A 24,757-nucleotide genomic window follows, 5' to 3' on the forward strand; every position below is an offset into this window, starting at 1 on the left:
TTAGCATTTTAATTTTGAAGGTTATTATTTTCAAAAACACTATATATTGATCTCGCTAGGCAGAGTGAGGGACACACAGATACGTTGAGTTTTGAATTGATGTATAACATATTTTCTTTAATATAATCTTAGGCAGACATTTCGAACCAGCTAATGTGGTTCATCCTCAGGACAAGGTGAGAAATCAATAGATCTGAGGGAATAAATAGCAAGGTTGCATCACTGCCCAGAGTTTGCTGTTGGAAAATAGCAGTTGGGAAATAGCTGTTTTTTTTTTGTGTAAATAAGCTTTGATATTAACAAGAGTAACATATAGTACAAAAATTCTGCCGAAGCAGTTGACTGGCCGCTTTAAGGCAGGCCTTACCAGCTAAAAACAATTTGAAACATAGGACTGGGAGAGTAGCAAACATGAGAGACAGAGTGCTGCCAAAAAGTGCACCACGCAGGGCGACTTAGGCCAAAAAACTGGCTAGCACATAACTGAGAAAATGAAAACAAAACATACATGGCAAAGTCCGACAAAGGGGCAGGGAAGACTGATCAGAATTTTTTTGGGGGGTCTGGCATTGTGTGCATCTCTTTGCAGTTGAGTGCATTTTCGTGGTTGACCTTCGACGGACCACCCCGTTGTAGCTATGGAGGCTTGCTGTCTTGCTCAATGCTTTTCCTGAGCAGCTTGATTAGGACAGTGAGCTTTTTGCTTATAGTATCAACCTCCTCATGCAGAGCGGTGAGTTTAAATTCACTGCTTTGAACCACAACCATGTGCTCCTTAGTCATTGTGGCAGCAAACTGCGGGAGAGTTCGCAGTTGCTCAGCCTGTTCAGCTTGGACATCCATGGCCTTAGCCAGGATGGTCTTCATGCGCCACGCTTCTGCTTGAGTGCGAACAAACTGAGTCGCCCGAGTGCTGGTTGTCCCCGGATCTTGCAGCCAGTCTACTTCCTGGCTTAACTGATGGTCAGATAACTTGCTCTCTTCCTCCTGTGCAGAGGCCTCCAGGTCAATGATTTTCCATTTGTTCCGTTGGGAAGTTCTCCGCTCGAACATATCTCTAGCCAGCTGCAGGTCTCTGTTTGCAGATTGATTTCGACAACCTTCCCCCGCCATGGGAGCCCTCTCCTGATTGTTGCTTGCCTGAATGATAATGCAAATCGATGATCTCTGATTGTTGAGCACCGGAGCAGTGATGCTCCAATGGAGAGCAAGGAAGGATATATAGATAATAGCGGGAAGATTTCGGGCGGTGGAACGGATCGCGACATGCAAATTGCATGTCCGATCAACATAAATGCTGCAATTCGGAGTTGTGGAGGGCAATTGCGATGATTGAGAATGTTTTCGATCACCTCCTCCTGCACGGTTCTGAATGTGCCAAGTGTCCCTCTGTCCTGCGGTTCTGCGGCGGCTTATGTCACTCCGGATCATGATACTGTACAATTGTCTGTGGCCTGCGGTGCGCATTATTTCCCTCAACCAGGTTGTCCTTCGATGCTTGCTGTGAATTGATGGCTCTCGTCCCGTCGGCCTATCCATACTCTTGTGGTAGTGAATTAGGCGGCCTGCCATTCTACCTTGTTAGCTGCCACCAAATCTATTCGTGCGAGGTGAGAGCACCGTTCCTTTAATTGATTACTCTCGACCTGATGCCAACAGTTGTCCACCATTCCGTTTGGGTTCTCGATCCCATGGTTTGCCAAGTGGTCGGCAACCGAATTAGCCTGCCTTCTTACCGCCTGGAAGATGAGGCCTTTCATTTTTCCGAGCAATTTCCCTATGCTCTCTGTGACCATAGCCAGGCGCCAGTGCTTGGTTACCTTGCTGGCCGGCGTTCCCCCATAGATTTTCCTTGCCACCAGAATGGCAATCTCAAAGTCACCTTCAATTACTGCGTTTTCTGCCTGGTTTCTTTGAAGAATTGTTAAACCTTTTTCCATTGCTGCGAATTCCATTTCATTATTAGTGCCCTCGCCCAGAGCTTGACTGTAAATATGGATTATTTCACCTCTCTGGTTTCGAATGAGGCCTCCTATGCCAGCTGGTCCCGGGTTACCTCTCGAGGCCCCATCAAAGTTCAGTTTCAGGAAGCCTTCAGGAGGCCGAGTCCATCCCTTTGGCGTGCTGTTGATGTTCTGCTGTTTAGCTTGGGGTTTTTGGCTTTGATCGTAGCGAATGTTGAAAGCATTCAGGATTCTCTGGTCTTCCGCGGAGATTTGGTTGGATGGGTCTACTTTACTTTTTACCAGAATCAATTGGTGAATGTTCTCAATTAAGGTAATTCTCAGGTGCTCTATATTCCTGTGCTCGTTTTGAAAAATTCTTCTGTTCCTTTCTTTCCATATTGTCCATGTGATAAAACCTGGCAGAATTTTCCATATGCTATTGATTTGAGGGTTTTCAGAGTAATTGCTTGGCCAATTGGTGATGGTGTTTTGGATGGAGTCCATATCTCTTCTGTTTTGCTGCATGATAGTTTCTATCCCTTGCCAAATGTGGTTAGCCCATTCGCATGTATTGAATAAGTGATTCATAGTTTCTTCTGCTTGATTACACATAGGGCAAAAGGAGGGGCCTTCGAAGCCTTTTTTTCGCAGGTTCTCCCAGGTGAGCGTCTTACGCCTCATAAGGAGCCATAGAAAGGTTTGAATTTTTGGCCAGAATAAGGGATCCCAAACCTTGGTGAACCATGGGGTTGTCTCCCCCTGCTCTGTGAGTTCCAACTGCTCTCTGGCTTCTTTAAGAGTGAAGTTGCCATTGCCCTTCATACCCCACCTCAGCTTGTCCGCCTCCGAGGTTATCCTAATTTTTCGTTTGTGTAGGACTTGAAGCAGGTCTTGAATGTTATTATTTTCCTCATTAGGGTTTTTGGTATCTGGAAGGGTCCATTCTCTCCAATCTTAGTCAATGCCATTGGGGATCCAGTAATGATGAACGGTGTATTTTCCCCTGTTATGACAGTTTATTTTGTAATCTTCAAGGTCTGGGTTTTCAAGCTTTGGATGCTGTTGCCAGGCATCTTCCCAGAAGAAGGCTGATTCCCCATTTCGGATCTCCCAGAAGCTGTGGTCCTGAATAAGGTTTCGGTTTCTTTTTGCTAGATTCCAGATTGGAGAACCTTCCGGCAATTCCTAAAGTCTTATGAGGTCCTGGTCTCTGCAGTTAGGAGTGTATTTCTCCTTCCAGTGTCTGGCCCAGGGGAGGTTGGTCTCTTTCAGCTAGCGCCACCACAGTTTGGCTCCACCAGTTTTGTTGCTAATATCGGGGTCTATTAGGTTTAAACCTCCAGCAAGTTTCGATTTACAGATCTTATCCCAGGCCACGAGAGCCCATTTCCTCTTCTCTGCGCTGCCACTCCATAAAAAGGATCTTTGGATGGATCGGATTTTCTGCAGGATGGCCTTGGGCGTCGGGAGGATAGAAAGCATGTACTGAGGGATGGCCTGCAGGATGGCTTTAGTTAAAACTAGGCGTCCCGCAAAGTTAAGAGCCCTGTGGGTCCAATGTTTGCATCTTTTTTCCATGTTTGCTATGAGCCTTTCCCAATGAACCTTTTGCCAAGGCTTGGTGGTGAGCGGGGCTCCCAGATACTTCGAGGGTAGAGAACCTTTTCGAAAGCCTAGGATGCTGGTGAGATGGTTCTGAATTGAAACATGAGTGTTAAAGAAAAAAATAGTCGATTTGGAATGGTTTATGTCCATACCTGATGCCATGCTGAAAAGAGATAAGATAGATTTGAAAGCCTTGGCCTCTTTGACAGTTGGAGAGCCATGCAGCATAGTATCATCGGAAAACTGCTGGTGAGTAGTTGCAGGGGTGGAGGGGAGAGGGCGCAATCCATTAATTTTCCCTTCCGCTTTGGCTCTGTGAATATATCTGCTAAGCCCTTCCATGAGGATCACAAAAAGGAAGGGGGACAGTGGGTCTCCTTGCCTTATGCCTCGGGAAGGAGAGAAGGTGGCCGAGGGGGATCCATTAACCAAAATAGAGAAATTTGTTGACTTGATAAGAGCGAGAATCCATTTGGTCCACCGATTGTCAAAACCAAAAGCCCTTAATGTGGCCTCCAGGTAATTCCAATTCACTTTGTCGAAAGCTTTTGAAAGGTCAAGCTGAATCATCATACCAGGGATTTTTCTGGACTGCAAAGTATGTATCATCTCCTGCGCCAAGAGGATGTTGTCCAGAATTTGTCTGCCTTCCACGAAGCCTGACTGCTCCTCCGAGATGATGTCAGGGAGGATAGGTTTAAGTCTGTTAGCGATGACCTTAGAGATGATTTTATAAATCACGTTGCACAGAGCTATGGGGCGGAACTTTTCCGGAGTTCGGGCTTCCTCTTCTTTGGGGATTAGGGCTAGGAAAGTAGAGTTTAGGCCTTTAAGAATTGAGCCAGATCGTCTTGAATCTTCAACTACTTCCCAGACCTCTGTTTTGACTGTTTGCCAACAAGCTTTGTAGAAGTTTATAGTAAAACCATCTGGGCCCGGAGCTTTATCATTTGGCATGTCTTTCACAGCCTCCTCCACCTCCTCCATTAAGATATTTCTTAACAAAGAGGCATTTTGTGCTGGAGTAATGATTTGGGGTATGGCCTGAATTATTTCCTCTCTGGCTTCCGATCGATCTTCTTGAGATTCCTGGGCAATTTGCTTAAAGTGACTAGTAAGCAAAGTTGAGATCTCATTGTGGTTTTGAATAACTTCTCCAGATGCATTGGTAAGCTTAAGGATTTTGTTAGCCCCCCTGTAATCCATCGTCGATCTATGGAAGAACTTTGTATTTTTCTCTCCCTCCTTCAACCATTGGATGCGAGATTTTTGCTTCCAAAGGATTTCTTCCTGTTGGCAGCGGAGCTGCCATTTCTGCATTAGTATCTTTTCCTGTTCATTTGAGTCCTCCCTGTTAATCCCTGAAGCCCAGTCCTTATGAATTTGACTTAGTCGGTCTTCTATATTGTGCTTTTCCTGGAAAATATTACCAAACTCGGTTGCATTCCATTCCTTGATTTTGTGTTTGATGTGCTTTAGTTTGGACTGGAGTTTAAACATTTTGGTCCCCCTTATATTCCTGGGCTCTTCCCACCATTTTTTCACCAGTTCAGGAAAATTTGGGTGTGTTAGCCAGAATTTCTCAAATCTGAAAGGCCTGTTTTTGGGGGTCTCAAGAAAGGCAGCTTCCAGGGCGATGGGCTAGTGGTCTGATCCCCCACTGGGGAGGATATCAGAGTCAACTGTTGTTCCTTCCAGTAAGATGTTTTCTGAGATCAAAAAATGGTCAAGGCGAGAGGCTATCCTGTTTTCTCCTCCTCTTCGGTTGTTCCAAGTGTAGAGCCCATTTTTTGGGGGGATGTCAACCAGTTGGGCGGATTCCATGAAGTCAACAAAGAGTTCTGAGTCTCTATTTAGTCGCCTAAGGCCTCCTTTTTTTTCCAGGAGGGTGGTAATCATGTTGAAATCCCCTCCCATTATGATCTTTGAATGTTGGTATCTTAGCTTTAACTTCATTAACGAGTTCAGGAAAGAAATTTTATCTTCTAAACGCTGAGGCCCATAGATATTTATACAGAGGTAGGTTTCAAAATTACCTGTTAGTTGAAATTTTGTGGCAATGTATGATCTGGTAGCTTCCATAGAGGTGATTTCAATGACTCTGGAGTCCCAGAGGGTTGCAATGCCTCCTTCCCATCCTTGACTGGCTATGTCTATATATTTGATAGTTTTTCCTAGCTTTTTGGTGATGTTCTCCAGCTGATCAGTGGCACATTTTGTTTCTTGAATGAGCATAATATCTGGCTTTTCCTGTTGTAACTTCCTCTTGAGAAGTCATTGTTTGACGTGGCTGTTGAGCCCTCTTGTATTCCAGGAGATGATTTTCATTAATAATGATGAGGTTATTGGTAGGACAGGAAGGCGTGTAAATCCTTCATTTTGCCTGAATTGATCATTAGGATACCCAAATCATGAAGAACCTCTCCATTCGTCCTTCGGCCTCTTCTCTTTTTTTGTTTCCGTCCTAATGAATGAAGAAAAAGACTTTTGGATTGGTTACCTGTGCCTTTTATGATTCCTAATCTTTTCTTTTGCTTGTCTAGCGCCACTTGTTGTCTTGCTATGAAGAGGTCGCTGATCTTCTTTATTTCTTCCTCCGGGATATTTTCCAGCCCTTGTGTTCTCCAGTGTTTTTCCATATCTAGCAGGTTTACCCCTTCTTTTTCTAGAACTTCATTGAGTTCTAGGTCTTCGCTTCCCCCATCGCTTGTTAGCATGTCTGTGTCTTCATCTCATTCATCTGCTACTTCATGCGTTTGTATTTCTGTGTTTTCAGTGGTTTCCTCTGCATCCGTTGATCTGTGGTCTGTCTTATTTTTTTGAGGAGCTTCTGGTAGCTTTGTCTCTTTGTTGTTACCTTCCGAGTCTGCTTCTGAGTCCAGAATGCTGAAGGGATTAAGAGTTTTGCTGGGATCTATCACTGCTTTGTTTATTCTTTTCCTGTAGGCCCTTTGTCGTGATTTTGGCTTTTTGAAAACCTCCTGGATCTTGGCTGGCTGCTCAAGCTTGGCATCTTCCACTGGTTTGTTTAATGGGCATTCCCTGACAAGGTGACCGTGTTCATGGCATTTCCTACACCGGAAGGGGATCTGTTCATAGTCGATGGCTTGAAAGTAATCTTCATCTCTGAACTCTAGCCACAGTCCTTCATGTAAGGCACCTGAGACATCCATTTCAACGCAGATCCTGGCACAGGAAGTGTACTTCCTTTGCATCGTTGCCTCCGAGGCTTTAATGAAGGTGCCAAGTCGGTCTCCTATGCGCTTTAGGGTTGCTAGGCCCCAGTAATCGATAGGTAATGAGAAGAGGCGAATCCACACAGGGACTTGGGTGAAGGTTTCCTTTTCAGGCGCGAAGTTCGCCTTCCATGGCCTCATGTAGAGGCCTGCTGATGAAAGGAAGTATGGCCCTCCATCGAAGACCCTATCTTTATCTTCTAGGTTAGAAAAGACAACAGTAAAAAAACCTTTAGCTCCAAGATGTAGTTTGACATCACCTTTTGGTCGCCAGTGCTGCTTGATCCATTGGCAGAGAGCTCTTTCTGTTGGCCACAGTCCCATAAACTTACATATGATTGCATGTTCCATCATGTGGTCTCTGTAGGCCTGAATGTCTGGATCTGAGAAGACCACACGGAGGGCTTCCTTCTTTTTGGGTTTGCAGACTCCTTGCAGGGTATTTTTTGGGTTGAGGTTGGAAGCTTCCGTTTTATCCTCATTTTTTGTAGGACGTTTTCCTTCCCTGTGTTCCTTTTCCTCATCTGATGGAGCGATTATTGGATCCGAGCTGTTTTGGCCTGCTTCCGGTTTGTTCCCGTGCTTCTCCTGTCTGTCACTGACTTTTCCTGGCATCTCTGATCCGTGATTTGGATCTTTCTGCCCCTGGGTTGTTCTTCCGCTGCTTGTCCCAGAACTGTCTTTTCGGGCTTCATACCCAGAGATATTGAAACCTTCATGTGCTTTGTGTTTCTGCATGACTATTTGCCTGTAGGTTGGGGTCCCAGTGGACCCCCTGTCTGCCATTTATCGGGCCAGAACACGGCCTCTGAGGAGAATATCAACTAATCGGTCTTTGTGCGCTGCCAGAACTGTTGGTGAACCTGTTCAGAACAGTGCTAAACCCTAGGTGCAGGGTTTTCCACGCAGATTATTTTTGACACTCCCTTAATGCTAATTTGGGAAATAGCTGTTAGATAACAAGAATGTAGTAAATAAATATTTAGTTTCGACATTTAAATGATAAAATTAAATTTAGTTACAAAGTAACTGTTGTGTAATAAATAAATATTAAATTTCGGTATTATAAATGGAATATTGGAATTAAATATTAATTTTTAGAGCTAATTCATATTAACAATTGTAGTAGTAATGTCTAGAGATAATTAATAAAATAGTTTGTTAGGGTTTGACTAATAGTAATGGAAACTAATATTATTCAGAAATCATAAGCTAAATGTTTAAAAGTAATGTCATATATAAATAGTTAGTTTAAAAAGTGTAGTGGGTTAGGGTTTGACCCTATCTTTTATTGATGGAATAGTGTTTAATTTAATATTATTAATTATTATTATAATCTTATAGGGGGACTATAATATTAAATCCAAACAATAATGTACCAATGGTATAATATTATTATAGAGATTAATAATATTATTATAGAGATTAATATTAATTACATTATTTTAATATAATTCGATATATTAATAACTATGATAATAATTTTAATTTAGAATCAAAAATAAAAGACTAAGAAGGGAAGAATGAAAACTAATCTCATAAAAATGGAGGATGGTTAAAGATGAACTGATGGTATTTCCATTATTATTGATATTATAGAGATTAATAATGTTAAAAATCCTTATCTTGATATTTAAATTCACTTATAATACAATAAATTGGTTAATAAGATATAATAATTTTAATGTATTATTTTAATATATATGAAGTAACAACTATAATAGGAAGGAGGAAAACTAATCACAAAAAAAAGAGGAAGGAAAAAGATAATATTAGAGCAGAGATATACTTCATATGCACTCCAGTTTCCAAGGTGAGTTTTATGAGCAAACTTGCGGTGTAGCGATGGGCTCCCCTCTTTTCCCCCATTGTAGAAAACTTGTTTATGGAAGATTTTGAGACCAAGGCTTTAGCCTCTGCTCAATTTCGCCCTAAAAAATGGAAAAGGTTTGTCGATGTCACCTGTGTCATCTGGCCTCATGGTCGTGAGAAACTTGATCTGCTTCTCAACCACCTTAATTCTCAAGCTAAATCGATCAAGTTCACGATGGAAATTGAGGAGAATGGTCGCCTTCCCTTTCTCGACATTCTCCTTTCTAGAAGGAATGATGGTTCTGTCTGTCACCAAGTTTTTCGGAAGAAGACCCACATGGAACAGTATCTCCATGCTAGTTCTCATCACTTCCCAGCTCAGAAATTCGGGGTTCTCAGCACTCTTGCTACCCGCGCTCTTAGAATCTCTAATGATTTCCACCTTGATTAGGAGAAATCTCATCTTCTTGAATTTTTTCGTAGTAATGGGTATAGCAGGCCCAAGAGCCTTAAGGCCTTTCACCGAGCTAGCAAGATGCCTAGAGTAAAGCCCGCCTATGTTGATCCTATCGCTAAGGTTCATCTCCCATATATCCAGGGAACCACGGATAAGATTGCCCATATTCTTAAAAAGATGAATATCTCTTCCTCTTTCAAACCTCTCCAAACCATTAAAAATTCCCTTAGATCCATTAAAGACCCTATTGACCCTAAAGATACGAAAGGGGTCTACCTTATTCCTTGCTCTTGTGGTACCCCCTACATTGGAGAGACAGGTAGGTCTATTAAGCAGAGAATCAGTGAACATGCGGCTGACATTAGACACAGTCGCTCCCGCACATCAGCCCTTGCCGAGAATTCTATGAAATCTAATCACCATGTCTGCATTGAAGATTCCAAAGTCATTGCTAGGGTTGATCATTTCCACCACAAGAAACTCAGAGAAGCAATTGAAATTGAAAGGCATGCCACTAACTTCAATAGGGACAATGGCTGGAAATTAAGTAAAAGTTGGATTCCAGCTCTCTCCTCTTGACCCTTCGCTCGCTCTCCTTTCCTCTTTCTGTTCCTTCTAGTTCTCCCTTCTCGCCTTCTGGTTTTTCCTCCTTTCCCCTTTCCATTCCTGCTGGTTCTCCCTTCTTGCCTTCTAGTTTTTCCCCCTAGATCTTTCCTTAATTTTCTTTTATTTCTTTGTTTTGTTGTTGAAGTATATCTTTGTTCTAATATTATCTTTTTCCTTCCTCTTTTTTTTTTTTGTGATTAGTTTTTCTCCTTCCTATTATAGTTCTTACTTCATATATAATAAAATAATAGATTAAAATTATTATATCTTATTAACCAATTTATTGTATTATAAGTGAATTTAAATATCAAGATAAGGATTTTTAACATTATTAATCTCTATAATATCAATAATAATGGAAATACCATCAGTTCATCTTTAACCATCCTCCATTTTTATGAGATTAGTTTTCATTCTTCCATTCTTAGTCTTTTATTTTTTATTCTAAATTAAAATTATTATCATAGAAATTAATATATCGAATTATATTAAAATAATGTATTTAATATTAATCTCTATAATAATATTATACCATTGGTACATTATTGTTTGGATTTAATATTACAGTCCCCCTATAAGATTATAATAATAATTAATAATATTAAATTAAATACTATTCCATCAATAAAAGATAGGGTCAGACCCTAACCCACTACACTTTTTAAACTAACTATTTATATATGACATTATTTTTAAACATTTAACTTATGATTTCTAAATAATATTAGTTTCCATTACTATTAGTCAAACCCTAACAAACTATTTTATTAATTATCTCTAGACATTACTATTACAATTGTTAATATGAATTAGCTCTAAAAATTAATATTCAATTACAATATTCCATTTATAATACTGAAATTTAATATTTATTTATTACACGACAATTACTTTGTAACTAAATTTAATTTTATCATTTAAAATATCGAAACTAAATATTTATTTACTACATTCTTGTTACCTAACAGCTATTTCCCAACGGCTATTTTCCAACAGCAAACTCTGGGCAGTGATGCGGCCTTGTTATTTATTCCCTCAGATCTATTGATTTCTCACCTTGTCCCGAGGATGAACCACATTAGCTGGTTCAAAACATCGACCAAATCCTAGCGATGTGATTAATCCGAAAAACTGATATCAACATTAATGATCACAAAAGTCTCAGATCTAACATAATCTTAGGCAATTAACCTTTTCCTCCATTATGTATTCATTCGTGATTGAGATCATTTAGGGTAGGTTCCTATGTTTTTCTAAGGCTCATGCGATCACTTGGAGGGCCCCCTTGTGGATGTATGACATTGATCTGTAAAATAACTTTCTTACTATCTCGTAATTCATTTATTTCCATCTTTTAGTATATATTTTGATGCTTTGTTTTTATAACAAGTATTATCTTTTACTTCAACACTGATTTATGAGCTTTACTTTCTAATTGTTGCTATGTTTCTTTATAGACCATAAACAAGTGCTTGAAAAACTCTAAAAGAATTACATTTAGATCACTTCTATTCCTAAATTGAAGAATTTAGATATGCAGAATTATCATTTAGAACTAGATTCCATTTCATGCTCATTTGCATGTTTTTCTAGATCATGATTTACAAAAATACAATTAGTTTGTATATTTTCATAGAGATAAATTTCCACGCTTTCATAGACTAAATTTACCTTCTTTCATAGAGATAAATTTACATGCTTTCATAGACAAAATTTACCTGCTCTCTTAGATTAGATTTCCATGCTTACATGACTAAATTTACATGCTTTCTTAGAATAGAATTATATGCTTTCGAAGACTAGATTTATATGATTTCGTAGATTAACTTTACATGTCACAGAATAAGATTTACATGTTTTCTTATATTATATTTATATGTTTTCATACAATAAATTTATCTATTTTCCTATATTATATTTCAATGCTTTCATAGAAGAAGAATTTATCTGCTTCTATAAATTAAATATTTTCATTGCTTTCACAAAGTAATACTTTTTTTCAAGTCATTTTATTTCTAGTAAAATTAGAAACTAAAATCCTTGCATATACTTGGCCATATACTTCATAAGTCTACAAACTCATATTGATAATTTAATGTAATGGAATGTAAAAGCATAATTAAATTGATCGACGCTAGAATGAAATGGGAGCAAGGCATGAAAGAAGCTAGGGACTCTTTGGTACGTAACCAAACTTGGGACTTGGTCCCATTGCTTGCAAGTAAAAGAGCATTGCAGAATAAATCGGTTGACAAGTTGAAAGAAGAAAAAGGAAGCATAAAAAGGAACAAAACCAGACATGTTGTAAAGTGGTTTGCACAAATAAAATGTATGGATTTTGATAAAATATTTTCTCATGTAAAAATTGACTTCAATTAGAACTATTTGAAGTTTAGTGGTACTAGAATATTTGCATCTTGAGCAGTTACATGTAAAAATAGTTTTTCTCCAAGAGGATGTGGACGAAGAGATTTGTATGTAACAACCGTAGGGATATGAGGTTAAAGGGAAGGAAAATTTAATATGTAGACTTAAGAAGAGCTTATATGGTTTAAAGCAAGCTCCAAGGCAGTGGTATTTGAAGTTTGACAGGTTTATGATAGAACTAAATCACAGTAGATGTCAAAATGACCATTGTGTTTATTTCAAGAGACTAGATAATCACTGCTATATTATCTTGTTATTGAATGTAGATGACACGGTTGTTGTAGGGTCTAACATGAAAGACATAAATGTGCTCAAAGGAAAATAAGTTAATTCATTTGTTATGAATGATTGGGGTGTTGTAAAGCAAGTCCTTGTTATGAGAATAATAAGAAGCAAGAAAATTCATAAATTAACATTGCCTCAAAGTGAGTATATATAAAAGGTGTTGGAAAGATTCATATGAAAAATGCAAAACCAATTAATACACTTTTGGCTAGCCATTTCAAATTGAGTAAGGAGATGTGTCCAAAGACACAAGAGGAGATAGACTATATGTCTAAGGTTTCATAGTCATCAACAATTTTCAGCGTGATGTATGTGATAATGTGCACAATGCCAAACATTGCACATGTAGTGGGAGTTGTGAGCAGCATATCAAATATCCAAGTAAAGAGCATTGGAAGGTAGTAAAGAGGATTCTCGGATATTTGAGAAATACTAATACTCAATAATTATTCTTTGGAAAAGGTCGTGGAGGTGGCGTAGTGGTAAAGTCGGCCTCGTCATGACGGACTAGTCTTGTGTTCAATCCCAAGCAAGGTCGTAGCTCGTCATGCGAGTAGTTAGTCTAAACCGGGCCAAGCCCACTACCTTTCACCCGGATGCGGGTGGCATTAATAGTTATCAATGACGAGCCGCACAATTCAGGCAGCTGGCCTGGCAAATGGCAGGCGGATGGTCCGTATGATACGCATCGTAGGATGGCAAATTAAGTTAAGGGCAGGTGAACTTAATATTGAGAAGTCTCGAATGATGTCTGGCATTAATGCGAGCATGGTTGATCTGCAAACAGGTTGGCTTATTGGCATGGATCCATTCAATGCGCCTGTCTCAGCTACCGGCTCTTTTTATTGCGGAGCAGAACCGCTTCAGCACCCCTGCTTGGTCTTTCGCATCTGGCTGCTCGCCTGGATTTGGAAGCTCCCTGAAACACTCCGCACTCCCACTGCTTTCGGCTTGCTTTGCCTCAATCTCTCTCCCGGCCCATTTGCGCCTCTGAGTATGCCTCACAGCCGAGGAATTCCACGTCGAGGTAGCCATACAGGGAATAGAGGTCGCCCTTCTCGCCCTGTTCCACAGAATGTTGTCCCTATCGCCTCAGCTTCCCCTTCTTCTCTGCCTCTGGATCAAGCTAGGCCTATCCCGAACAATTCATTCCAGACCGCCAGGTTTACTTTTCAAAGTCGGCTCAACAGGCCTGTATTGACAGCAAGTATTACCATAATTCTCGCGGAGGAGGAAAGCAACCAGGTCAGCTCGGCTCAAACTACCTCCACCCACTCTCAGGAAGATAGTGTTCTTCAAGGGGACATGACAGGGATGGTGTTCCACGCGGATAACATGCAAGAGGATGCCCCTGTCTCGAAAGCGCCTCAGCAGCCAGTGGATCCGACTCAGAGCGATATTCTGGCCTGTGGGCCGTCTCAGAGGGCAGTTGGTATTTTAAATCTAGTGACCACTCCTGATGGTGGCGCAGCGGCATATGATGAGAGCGGTTTCGTTACCTGGGTAGCTTCTTCCAGCCAGGTGGATAGGGACACGCCGGATTCACCAAAGCATGCAGATTAAACATGTCTCCTATCTGCCGGGTGGCCTTCTTGACTATATGCTATGCAATTTTGGTTTTGTGTCGTGGATTCTGAGGTTAGGTGTCTCTGTCTGGTTCATACTCTTGCTACAGGTAGTGGCAACTGCCAATATAGGTTCTATTTTTTGTTATAAATATGGCTATGCTAGTTGCTTTTCTGCTTTTTTGGTCAATGAAGGGCATGACGAAATCAGTCCTGGTAAAATATTTCAGTGTGTCAGGACCCAAATACAAAATTTTGAAGTCTGTACTGTAAATTTGGCAGAAAGCCTGAACTGTAATGTCTCTGAGTTTCTGGTTGAGGAATGGCCTCGGCCTCCTCTGAGGTCTTGACCTCATTGTATATATTTTTTCTCCTTTTTTAATAGAATTAGTATTTACGAAGAAAAAAAAAATTATTCTTTGGAAATTCAAACATTGTTCTACAAGGATATGTCAACTCACATATGGTAGTAGATATAGATAGCAGAAGGAGCATCATGGGTTATGCTTTATTATAGATGGAATAGTAGTAAGTTGGATTTTGAAATCACAAAGAGTTGTTGCACTTTCAACAACAGAAGAAGAGTACGTTGCTACTATAGAGGCTAGTAAAGAGATTATTTGGTTCCAGAGGTCCATGGAGAAATTGGGAAAGAAGTAAGAGAATAATAGGTTGTATAGTGATAGCAAGAGTGGCATTCATCTTGTAAAGAACTCAACCTTTCATTCTAAGACTAAGCATATGCAACCCATGTACCATTTCATACGATCAATTTTGGAAAATGAATAATTGAAGCTAGAAAAAATTCACACTAGCTAGAATCTTACAGAGATATTAATGAAAACAATAACCAAGGAGAAACTAACTTTCTGCTTACTTTTAGTTGCTCCTGAAGCATGATGATGATGATGATGATGATGATGATGATGAGAAACTACCCAGGTCCAAAGTTGAAGCATACTCCAGCAAGTGCAATAGCAATGGATATGTTGCAATCAATCTCCAAGGGGGAGATTGTTAGTTGTGAACCTTTATTATCTTTCAAATTTAGAAGTATTGTTTTAGTCACGTTTGGACCCCAATTCTTGACATGGGATTTAGGGGGTTTGCCCCCCTACTATTGCTGTTGGGGGTCTAGGGGGTGGTGACAACTCTTTGGGGGCTCCCTTGGCGAGGGTTGAGGGGGAAGAGAATTTTTTGGAAAATTTGCCTTAGTAAACTATTGTAATTTCAATCAATTTGGATCTTTCATCATTAGGTCATAGATTTGATGGTAGAAGTTATAATAGTTTTTATTTTTTTTGTCCTAAAAGGCAGTGCTTTTTTGTGGAGGAATCATATTGTGGTTGTGTATTATTGATATAGCATTATAATTGAGAGACAAAGAAGAGGAGGTTGCAGACATGTGTTGTAGGTTATAATCTCTTTATTTTTCTAGACATAATAAAAGGAAGGTTTGGCTATATCTCCATTGATGTATCTCAAATACAGTGAACTATGATTATTGGTGTCTCCTTTGTATTGTTTCATTCTATGTTGTATTTATGCATTCATTTTTATTTTAGTACTATGTGATTTTATTCCTAACAATTGTAAAATTCCTACAACTTTACATAAAATCATCCGAGATCCTTCTAGCTATGTGAAATTTGTCCATTGTAGTAGTTGTCAAAAAACTGTAAGTGAGCATCATTTCTTAGTCCATGATTATACAAACACTTTCACATTTTGATGCGAACCATTAATACCATGCTTGCATTATGCAATCTAATTCATTGATGATTCTCATCACATTTAGTCCAGAAATGACATCGTTGTGCCTCTGAGAATCATTGAAATATGTAGGGAATGCATCAACAACATTTTTTATTATAGTTCCAAGATAAGCTTCAACAATCTTCTTCTTGTCATAGCCATCAAACAAATTTTGCCTATAATGAACTGCTTCGCTTCTCCTTTGTATGTGATAACAATCATAGGCTTCTTCGTTGGCTTAGAAATAACATTTAAGGGCCACAACTTCATGCCATTCTAGATTTTTTGGATCAAAGAATCTCCTTCCTATAAAATGCTTTACATCGAAAACAATGTTGGTGGGATTCATGTCAACTTTGTTTTTAGGAACATCTCTAATCAACCACTCTGTCTATGAATGTTGCATATGAGGGGGTGGTTTGAATCCCCCAATATTGGCAACAATTTCAACTTGGTCATGTTGCCACACTCTCGCACAGGAATATGTGGTTCCAATATTGATTTTGATAGCAAGGGCTTCTCCCTTTGCCATTTTTTAAAATAGAAAACCAGTGAATGCTCAAAAAATTGGGAAAAAAAACAATTATTGCAACAAAGCCAACTACACGACACTAGAAGGAACTCAGAGAAATGAAGAGATGCTTCCGTCTAAATTATTGTCTTGCTCAATCCATCTATAAATCTCAAATATCTCTTTCTTGGCTCAACAGCGACCATGCAAGTCCCTTTTCCATGACTTGCAATCTCCATAGCTGCCTTAGATTGACATTTCTACCAGTTGTGGACTACCTCAAATCAGTGGTTCTGCACATGGTGAAGCTTCTCCTCCTACCTTGCCATTTCTTCATTTCCCTTTGCCAAGACTATATAATTGTGCTAGGAGATTCTAGGATATTGAATATTTCAATATTTCCTTCAATTCCTCACGAAAACTTCCCACCTACTTATTGTTTTAATGCTATGTGTCTCTTTTTTTATCCATTTTGTTACCTTAAACTTCAAAAATATGGGCTTATTTGCTTTGTCAATGATGTACCTACATCACCTTCCAGCTCTTCATCTCCTATGTCTGACTCTAAAGTTCCTTGTAGGAATTTTCCTGAAATGATATAGGACAGGTGAGATCGGGCACACCTATCTAAGGACCCTTGAAGAATTAAACAAACTTGGAAGCCCAAATAGAAGGTTTGATTCGCACATTCTAATGATTTAAAAGCTAAACTCTTTTTGACCCTGTGGCATGAATTTCATATTCACTCTATAATGGGTTTCCTTTCCCATGTCTAATTTCAGAAAGAAGGGTGGGCATTTATTAATCTTAGATACTGCTTCTTGAAAACACTAGTTCATTTCCTATCACCAAACTTCTCTTATGAGACGAAGATTTTCACGAGTAGACAAATACTAATTGTCATGCTTAATTATCATCTTGTAATCAATGTTACAATGGAGAAGGATAGGTATAAATCTATAGTAGGAAGTGGGCTTTTATCGTTTAAGATGAGATTTATAAAGTTGGCTTAATTGATTCAATCATCACCCCATTTTCTCTAACCACCTCCACAACGTCATAAAGATCCTTTTTGTCAACCAATCTGAAATTTAATGATACGTACAATGAGTTAGATATTTAAACAACTAAAAGTTATTCATGTTCCTACTTTTATTGTTAGTACATAGTACACATTCGCTTAAGGATTTCTTCCACCTCCCGTTATGATTATCCCAGGCACACCAAGATGAATTACTATTATTTTTTATCCTATCTAAGTAATCAATCTCTATACAACTTGCTTTACTCGATTTATAGAGGTGGGGTTGCTTCAACATTTGAGCATGCAAAGCTTTCTTGTTAACCATCAAGACTGCAGGACTTGGCTCTTCTCATCTTAAAGTACAGCCCACTTTGTTCTTCCACTTAAACTCCCTTCATCAGTATTTCCATTGCCTTTGCCAGGAAACTCTAGGGATGTGAGCAAATGTATTTCCACACTGGGCATCAGATCATGCACACTTGGCACTTCCCTAAGGTAATTCATGATACTTCTGCTAATTCCCTTCTTCCTCTTAAATTCCCTTGTCCTGCCGCTCAATCTTCTTGACCATGTTATGCACTCTTATATTCAAAACTTTGATACTCTCGTCTCCCGTTTCAGGCCAGAACAACCTGGACCTGACCTTTTATCATACTCTTCTGACTAGCTGAATTCGTCAAATTCTAAGATAACTTTCTGCAACCTAGGTTGCCCGAGTGGGGATTTCTTCAAATTCTTTCTCGAAATGAGGCAACATTTAACTCATCCTTCCTTCTCTCCAGACAATTTTTACTCCACAAATTTCAATTTTTTTAACCCACTCAAGTCTCTTCACCAGCCATAAGGTTTTCCCACCATGTCTAGGATCACCTCCTTGTCACCAACCCTTTAAGAAGCTCATAAAGTTTATCTCCCTTAAACCACTCCGGATAGAAACTAAAATGGGAACACTTTTCCTTCCTTTTTGGATTGAGAAATTAAAGAAATGGGAAAACTTTTCTTCCGTTTTGGATTGAGAAATTAAAGAAATGGGAACACTTTTTCTTCCGTTTTGGATTGAAAAACTGAGGTTAATGGGCCAATGATCAAAGCCTAAACTTATGAGGCCTTGAGCTTACACAATATGAGAATATCCATCTCCCAATCCTTTGAAATGAGAAACCGACGAACTGTCTTAGCAACAAAGTCAGAACCTAAAAATTCATTGTTCCCAGTGAACCAACCTTATTTGGGCTCAATATTTAACAGTATCTTGCTTTTGAAAAAGCTACAAAGAAACCAAAAATAATTGTCTTACATCACCTCTGTTTTATCTCTGTGGCTCAAGGGGCAGGGACTTTACATCAAATGCAACTTAATCTCCCATAAAATTAAGTGAAATGAGACCCAACATAACAAATTTCCGAGTGTGATCCAAGCTTCAATAATCAATGTCTCCTTCTGCAACCAGAGATTCTCAGGTTTCCTCGGTTGCTTCCATCATCACAGGACTGCCTTCAAGTTCCTCCTTTTGCAATGGCTTTCCACACTCACTAACACAAATTTCCAAATCAAACATCTACGTGCAAATTCACAGTTGCAAGGACCTAAATTAACCCTACAAAGGGGGCTTGATAATGGTGGATTTACATGTATAATCAAGACCATACTTCAAGTCAAGAGTGTCATATATCTCCAATCGTTTCCTATTACCATTTATAATTCTAAAAGATGCAAAAACACATTACAACCAATTAAAGGCTACTTTGAACCAGCATATATTTTTAAGAACTTTAAGTTTTCAGTACTGTATAAAACCTTGTCAAGGACAATTGTATCAATACATTTGACAAACCAGCAATTTTTTTGTTTTGGGACGTTTAAATTAGCCAGTGAGATTCTTGAAGAAATTGAAAATCTTATCTTACAATCTGATGTATCAGAAAATTGGTTTGCTCTAAACAAGAAAAGAGATTAATTTATGCACAGAAGCCCTTGTAAGTTTAGATACGCAGCTATCTAAAAACATTTAAATTGAAAATTGAAAATTACCTAAATGAGAATTTACAACTGGAATCAGGAGGAAAATGGTTGAAAAGAAAATTTTGAGAAGTATTTTGTAAAATAGCAACGTTTACAAGCATATACAATATTAGGCACCCTATATATCCCATCAGCTCTAAGTGTCTTGAAGATTCTGAGATCAACAGGGACAGAGAATCTGAATCCCAAAGTGAGATCAATTTCTTACTGAAATCAGGCAACTATATTATGAAAATGAAAAGTAACTAGTTACTTCACATATTTCCCTGGCATTGAAAAACTTGAGGGAAAAGATGAAACAGTTATTCAAGCCCACAATTAACTAGGACATTTCAGGTGTCCTGATACCTCTTGCCGCAAGTTGTCATGAATCAGGAACTTCAATTCCCTTGACCAATTAATTAACAAGAATTGCATTCTTCTGCAATGAAAATGTTAACTTCCTCTTGAACGCTTATACACTAGGCTGACCAATCTGCTCAAGCCCAAATACAAAGAAAATTCATCACAGGCTTCCCTACCTTTACTTCACCATGTTTTCACCTTTCATACCCCAAGGAAGCACCCCTCCTTTCATGGATGAGTCAATACACACAGATGGAACTGAAATAGGCCTTTGTCTTGTCCTCATCATAGAAAAAGAACCCGAGAACCGACTAAATGAGCTCCTTAGTTGTTTCTTTTCCCCTTCATCCAACTGAGTTTGAGGGTTGTGCTGAACAGTGGCAACATGAAGACCCAAAGGCAGTACACAGTTACAAAGTAGTCCTGCATAACAACAAAATATATTTCTATCAGCCTGCAACATATTCAGCAACTTGCCTTCACGTAAATGCTTTTTTATTCTATAATATGCTCGAAGCACACCTTATAGGTACTATTCCCCCATATGTAGCTGCTCTTTTTCTCTTTCAACAGACAAGCTGACAGGGGTTGTTTTGCTTGTAGCTAAGTAGGCTTATGGATGCAAATAACTACTTACTTAGAAAATTCTAGTGCAGTTCTTAAAATGGTGTGCTCATGGATGCAAATAACTACTTACATAGAAAATTCTAGTGCAGTTTATAAACAACATACGAATTAGGCAGATCAACAAAAAGTGAGCATTATCCAGATTCCAAATTAATTAGAAAAGCAGAAATCGTGAAAGCTCAAAACAGAATGAAGAAGCTAGGTGGCCATAGAAAATCATTCATATTAATACAGGGAATAAAGCAAACTTCAGTAATTCCAGTCTAGGCAGGGAACATTTGCATGATGCTTGATCTTTGTAACAAGAAGAACAAATACAAATGTCGAAGACATATGTAAAGACATTCTTAGAATAGCGACAGCCAGATTTACTTTTACTTTAAGTTTTTAGTGATTAGTATGAGAAGAGGAAAAGTGATGTGATATACGCTGAACCGGATACAAGTGTAGTTTGAGAGTACAACAACAGAAATGCAAGTCCCATGCAAAAAAAAAGATGAAGGAAAAACAAGATTTATAAAACATAACTAATAAATGAATAGAAAAGACTAACCTATTCTTGCAAGCCGATTCACCCAGCGAGGAATTGGGCTTCCAGTCAATTTCAAACAGATATCATTACAGAAATGGTTACAGTTCTTCATAATTAAGTGGTATGTATTTCCATTGTAATTTCCAGCAAGGTCCTCTATGAAGTCTCTGAGTTCTCTCGGACCAAGATCTGTTGTTCCAATATATATGGACTTACGAAATGTAAATCCCGGGCACTGTCGAGGCTCTACCTCAAAAACACCACTGCTAGGAAACTCATGTGCTCCAAATGCATACTCAACTCCATGAACTGCACCCAACAATACACAGCATGTCAACTAGGTACTTAGCACATATAAAACTGCTCCTAGGTTCTAACATAAAAGATTTACACACAACACCAGAGACAGCCTTTAGTGCAGATCCATCCCCTTAAACATTTCTCACTACGTAACATTGAAGAATAAATATACCACACCACTAAAAAGCAAAGGATAAATGCCAAACTCATATTAAGGCCAGTATCCATTTCTTTACCACCAAAAACATAACAAAGAGGAAGTTATCACACAAATTTTGAAATAAATGTAAGTAATTAACAACATAAATTGTCCCAACCCTGAAGAGGAAGGCAGCGCGCTCTTCCTGATTCACTGTCAAAGTTATAAGAAAAATACAAAATTGCAAATTGGAACTCATCACCTAAAAATCACGGAAAAGCATTCTTGTGAAATGAATTCTGTGACATTTGTCACTTGCCACCAAAGAAATGACAAACTAAATGGAAGAGTTTCAGTAACAAAGGCCTTGAACACCTCCAAGTTGTTTCTTATGACAGGCATTATGCATGCAGCATAACAAATCCATGGTTTTGGTAATCAAGGTGATAAAAGAGCCTGCTCTCTAAAGGTGTTCACACTCCAAAAGTGTTGGATTTTACCATAACTCACTAGAATAGAACCAGTGCATTTAAGTATGATTGAGAAGATATATTTCTCACTGCACGGCATGCATGGTATCTTCAACAAAAGGTCTGGAAAATATCACTGGGCAACATTTTCCATTTTCACATCAAGAAAATGATCAGATGTCTCTTCTAAATTTATAGTTGAGACAGAAATCTGTATTAGCTTTTATTTGGTAGTAAATTATTCACAAAAATAGAAGTTCTATTTTCTTCCTCCATAATTTGAGGATCAAGGAAGATGGGAAATTTTGGTAAATATGCTTATGCAGTTGCAAATTTTTACAGTTGGTAAGAAAATTACATATTCCCCATTTTTCTCATGATGTAGCAGAATGATGCATTTTTCTCCAAAGAATCGAAAATTATGCACATAAACTTTGACAAAGACACAGGTCATGTTGTTCCCCTGAAAGTGAAGCTTCAACATTACATAGGAAGGATAATTCACAAGCCCCATTTGTGCAGGGTGAATTAAGGTGAACCTCAAACCAGCTTGCTTTTGCAGGCAAACTGGCCCACAAATGACAAGCAAGGCTATGTAAATGCTTCGAAGGGATGCAAACACTGGTGGGCAGCTTGAAACACCACTGCCTTCACCATGAAACAATGGCAACGTTGTCCACAGCTTGTGATTTCAGCTTTCAGTATGGGCAGGAAGGAAATGTCCTGAAAATAATTATATTAGACCTGCTTTTAACAGTTCTTATTTGGACAATCTGAAAAATGAAAAATTCCTCCTAAAACTTCAACGAATGCAGATCTTGTGAAATCGTATGCAGGGACCGAAGAAAATAGCAGAACAGCATAGACATTGCAAAGAAAGTGCCACGGCTTTACATAACAGGCACACGCAAAATTTCTCCCATGTTCATAAGTTAATCTATGCAATTTTAAGAAACGCCTACCTTGTGAATACTTAGTTTGGTACCGGAGAAAGTAATAAAGCAGAACTCTGCAATAGCTTTCTATTGATGAAACTTAAAAATAAACCATAGAGCAGATAGGCCGCCACTACAAGTTAATCCGGGGTAATATAATAAAACCCTGTATCCCAAATCCTCAATAACTACTTACACCAAACAAAACCAGCAATTTCAGGACGGCCATAACTGCTGAATTTTGAATTGGGTATGGAAATGTACTCTGTCCTTCTATGATCTTTGATTTTATATCTCCAAATGGGTAGAAAGCAAACGGCCCCCAGGAACAAACATCCTCTTAACTGCTCCCTGAGTTTTGAGCCCTTTTTTCAGATAGGGCACCGAGAAAATGCAGATTTCCTACCATAAAAGTATAGTTGGAGATCCCTTTTTCTTTTCTAAATTTGTGTACCTAAAAAATGCAGAAATCCTGCCATAGCTCTATAGATAGAAAACATTTTTTCAATTTGTGCACCCAAAAAAGTTCAGACTCCTCTCATAAATCTACTGCTAACCATCATTTTCTTTTCATTTGGACGCCCCAACAAATATACAGAATTCTCACTAGGATATGCAAAAAATATCAACATAACAACGGCAGCGAGTTACTCTGTAGCTAGTTTCTCCTTTTTCTTTCAAGTACATAAAAGGGCCAAAATTTCTGGTAAGAAAAAGTTACAGCTACAGATTTAAACTTCGAAAAACTCCAATCCTACAACTTTCATCTAGGTATATTGAAGAAAAAATAGATTACCTTCTACTCCTGAATGGTATATTCCAAGGCCAAACCAGTATATGTATCCATTCATGGGCGTGAGGTCATAGACATTGAGATACACAGGCACACTCCCAGACTTGACCCTCCTAGATGAAAGTTTCGATAACATACTCAACCCTTTACTTTTTTCCTCTGCAGATTGCTGCAAATCCCAGATTGGATGGATCTCAGATTGGAATCTGCTCTTTAAGCCCTTAGAAACCCTGTTGACTAATACTGGGCTCTAAACAAAACAACCATCCATTCAATAGATTCTCCTTCAAACTCAATAATTTTCTTCTATTCCAGCTAACACCATCACATGATCAAAGTTAACTGGAATTGAATTTTGGGAAGGGATGAAATATCAGACGAAACAACCTGAGGAAGATTGTCTGCAAGTGAGGACGCTACGCTATCTTCCCAATTTTGCAAGCATTTGGGTTTGCAGTGTGACCAGTAATTTCCAAAGGAATCTATTCACTGCTGTACTTGCCTTTGCCTTTGAAACCTTTCCTTTTTCCAATTTTTTTCTTGCCTTTGAAACCTTTCCTTTTTCCAATTTTTTTCTTTTTCTTTTCTTTTTTTGTTGCCTCCCGTAAGGAGAGCCACTTCTCTCAAATCATGGTTCCCTTTTTTAATCTGAACATACCAAATTTTTCGCTGGCGAGGAGTCACAATATCATGTGCCATTTAAGGGAGAATTATCACGGGGTGGACTGGGATTGGTATCAGTGACAAGGAACTCTTAACAATTTACCATAAATACTCTCATAAATAATATTACAGATATATTATTTTTTTGTTTGTTGTCTTTTTTTTCAATTTATCCTAATGATAATTGTTTTTATTTATTTTTAAAATAATAAAATTTAATTACACTGAATTTATGAATTAAATTTTATTTATAAATAATAATTCTGAAGTAATTTAATACTATAAATTATGCTTTTATGTAGTTTATATTTCTTTCTTTTTGCTTAAAAAGATTTTTATAATAATATTAATAATAATTTTATATATAATACGTAGAAATATTTAAAATATTGTACATTGGATTTTTTTTATTTTATGTAATTTAAAAGTGTGATATGAAGTTCTATTAGCATAACTAGTTGAGGATAGGTTTCATCAGTCAGGTGGCCCAGGATCAAATGATCAAATCTCATGGAGGTTGTTGTGTCTGTGCTACGGGGAGGAGACACGCTAAAATCCAGTCAGTTTAGGGTTGGTGTAGTCCTTGCTAGGTGTTATCCCTGAGTGATTTTGATAGCTTAGATGCCCTTGGGTCACCGTTTCTCAAGCCAATAAACACAGATCACTTGAAAAAGAAACAAAAAAATATTAAAAATGTGATTT

At 38.5% G+C, this 24,757-nt stretch overlaps 1 protein-coding gene across 1 annotated transcript; it reads right to left on the reverse strand.

The window, feature by feature from the left end:
* Positions 1-19,299: 19,299 nt before the first annotated feature.
* Positions 19,300-24,077, reverse strand: LOC149243615 (deSI-like protein At4g17486). The gene is made up of 4 exons (XM_089374580.1): positions 23,946-24,077; positions 23,396-23,909; positions 20,777-21,064; positions 19,300-20,019 (listed from the first exon to the last, which is right to left on the reverse strand). The coding sequence occupies exons 2-4, from the start codon at positions 23,526-23,528 to the stop codon at positions 19,775-19,777; spliced, it is 666 nt and encodes a 221-aa protein (XP_089230706.1). The 5' UTR covers positions 23,529-23,909; positions 23,946-24,077; the 3' UTR covers positions 19,300-19,774.
* Positions 24,078-24,757: the final 680 nt, after the last annotated feature.

The sequence above is a fragment of the Pinus tabuliformis genome, chromosome 8, assembly GCF_031772625.1.
Source record: "Pinus tabuliformis cultivar Carrire ecotype Pingquan chromosome 8, CPIR1, whole genome shotgun sequence".
Classification (NCBI taxonomy): Eukaryota; Viridiplantae; Streptophyta; class Pinopsida; order Pinales; family Pinaceae; genus Pinus; species Pinus tabuliformis.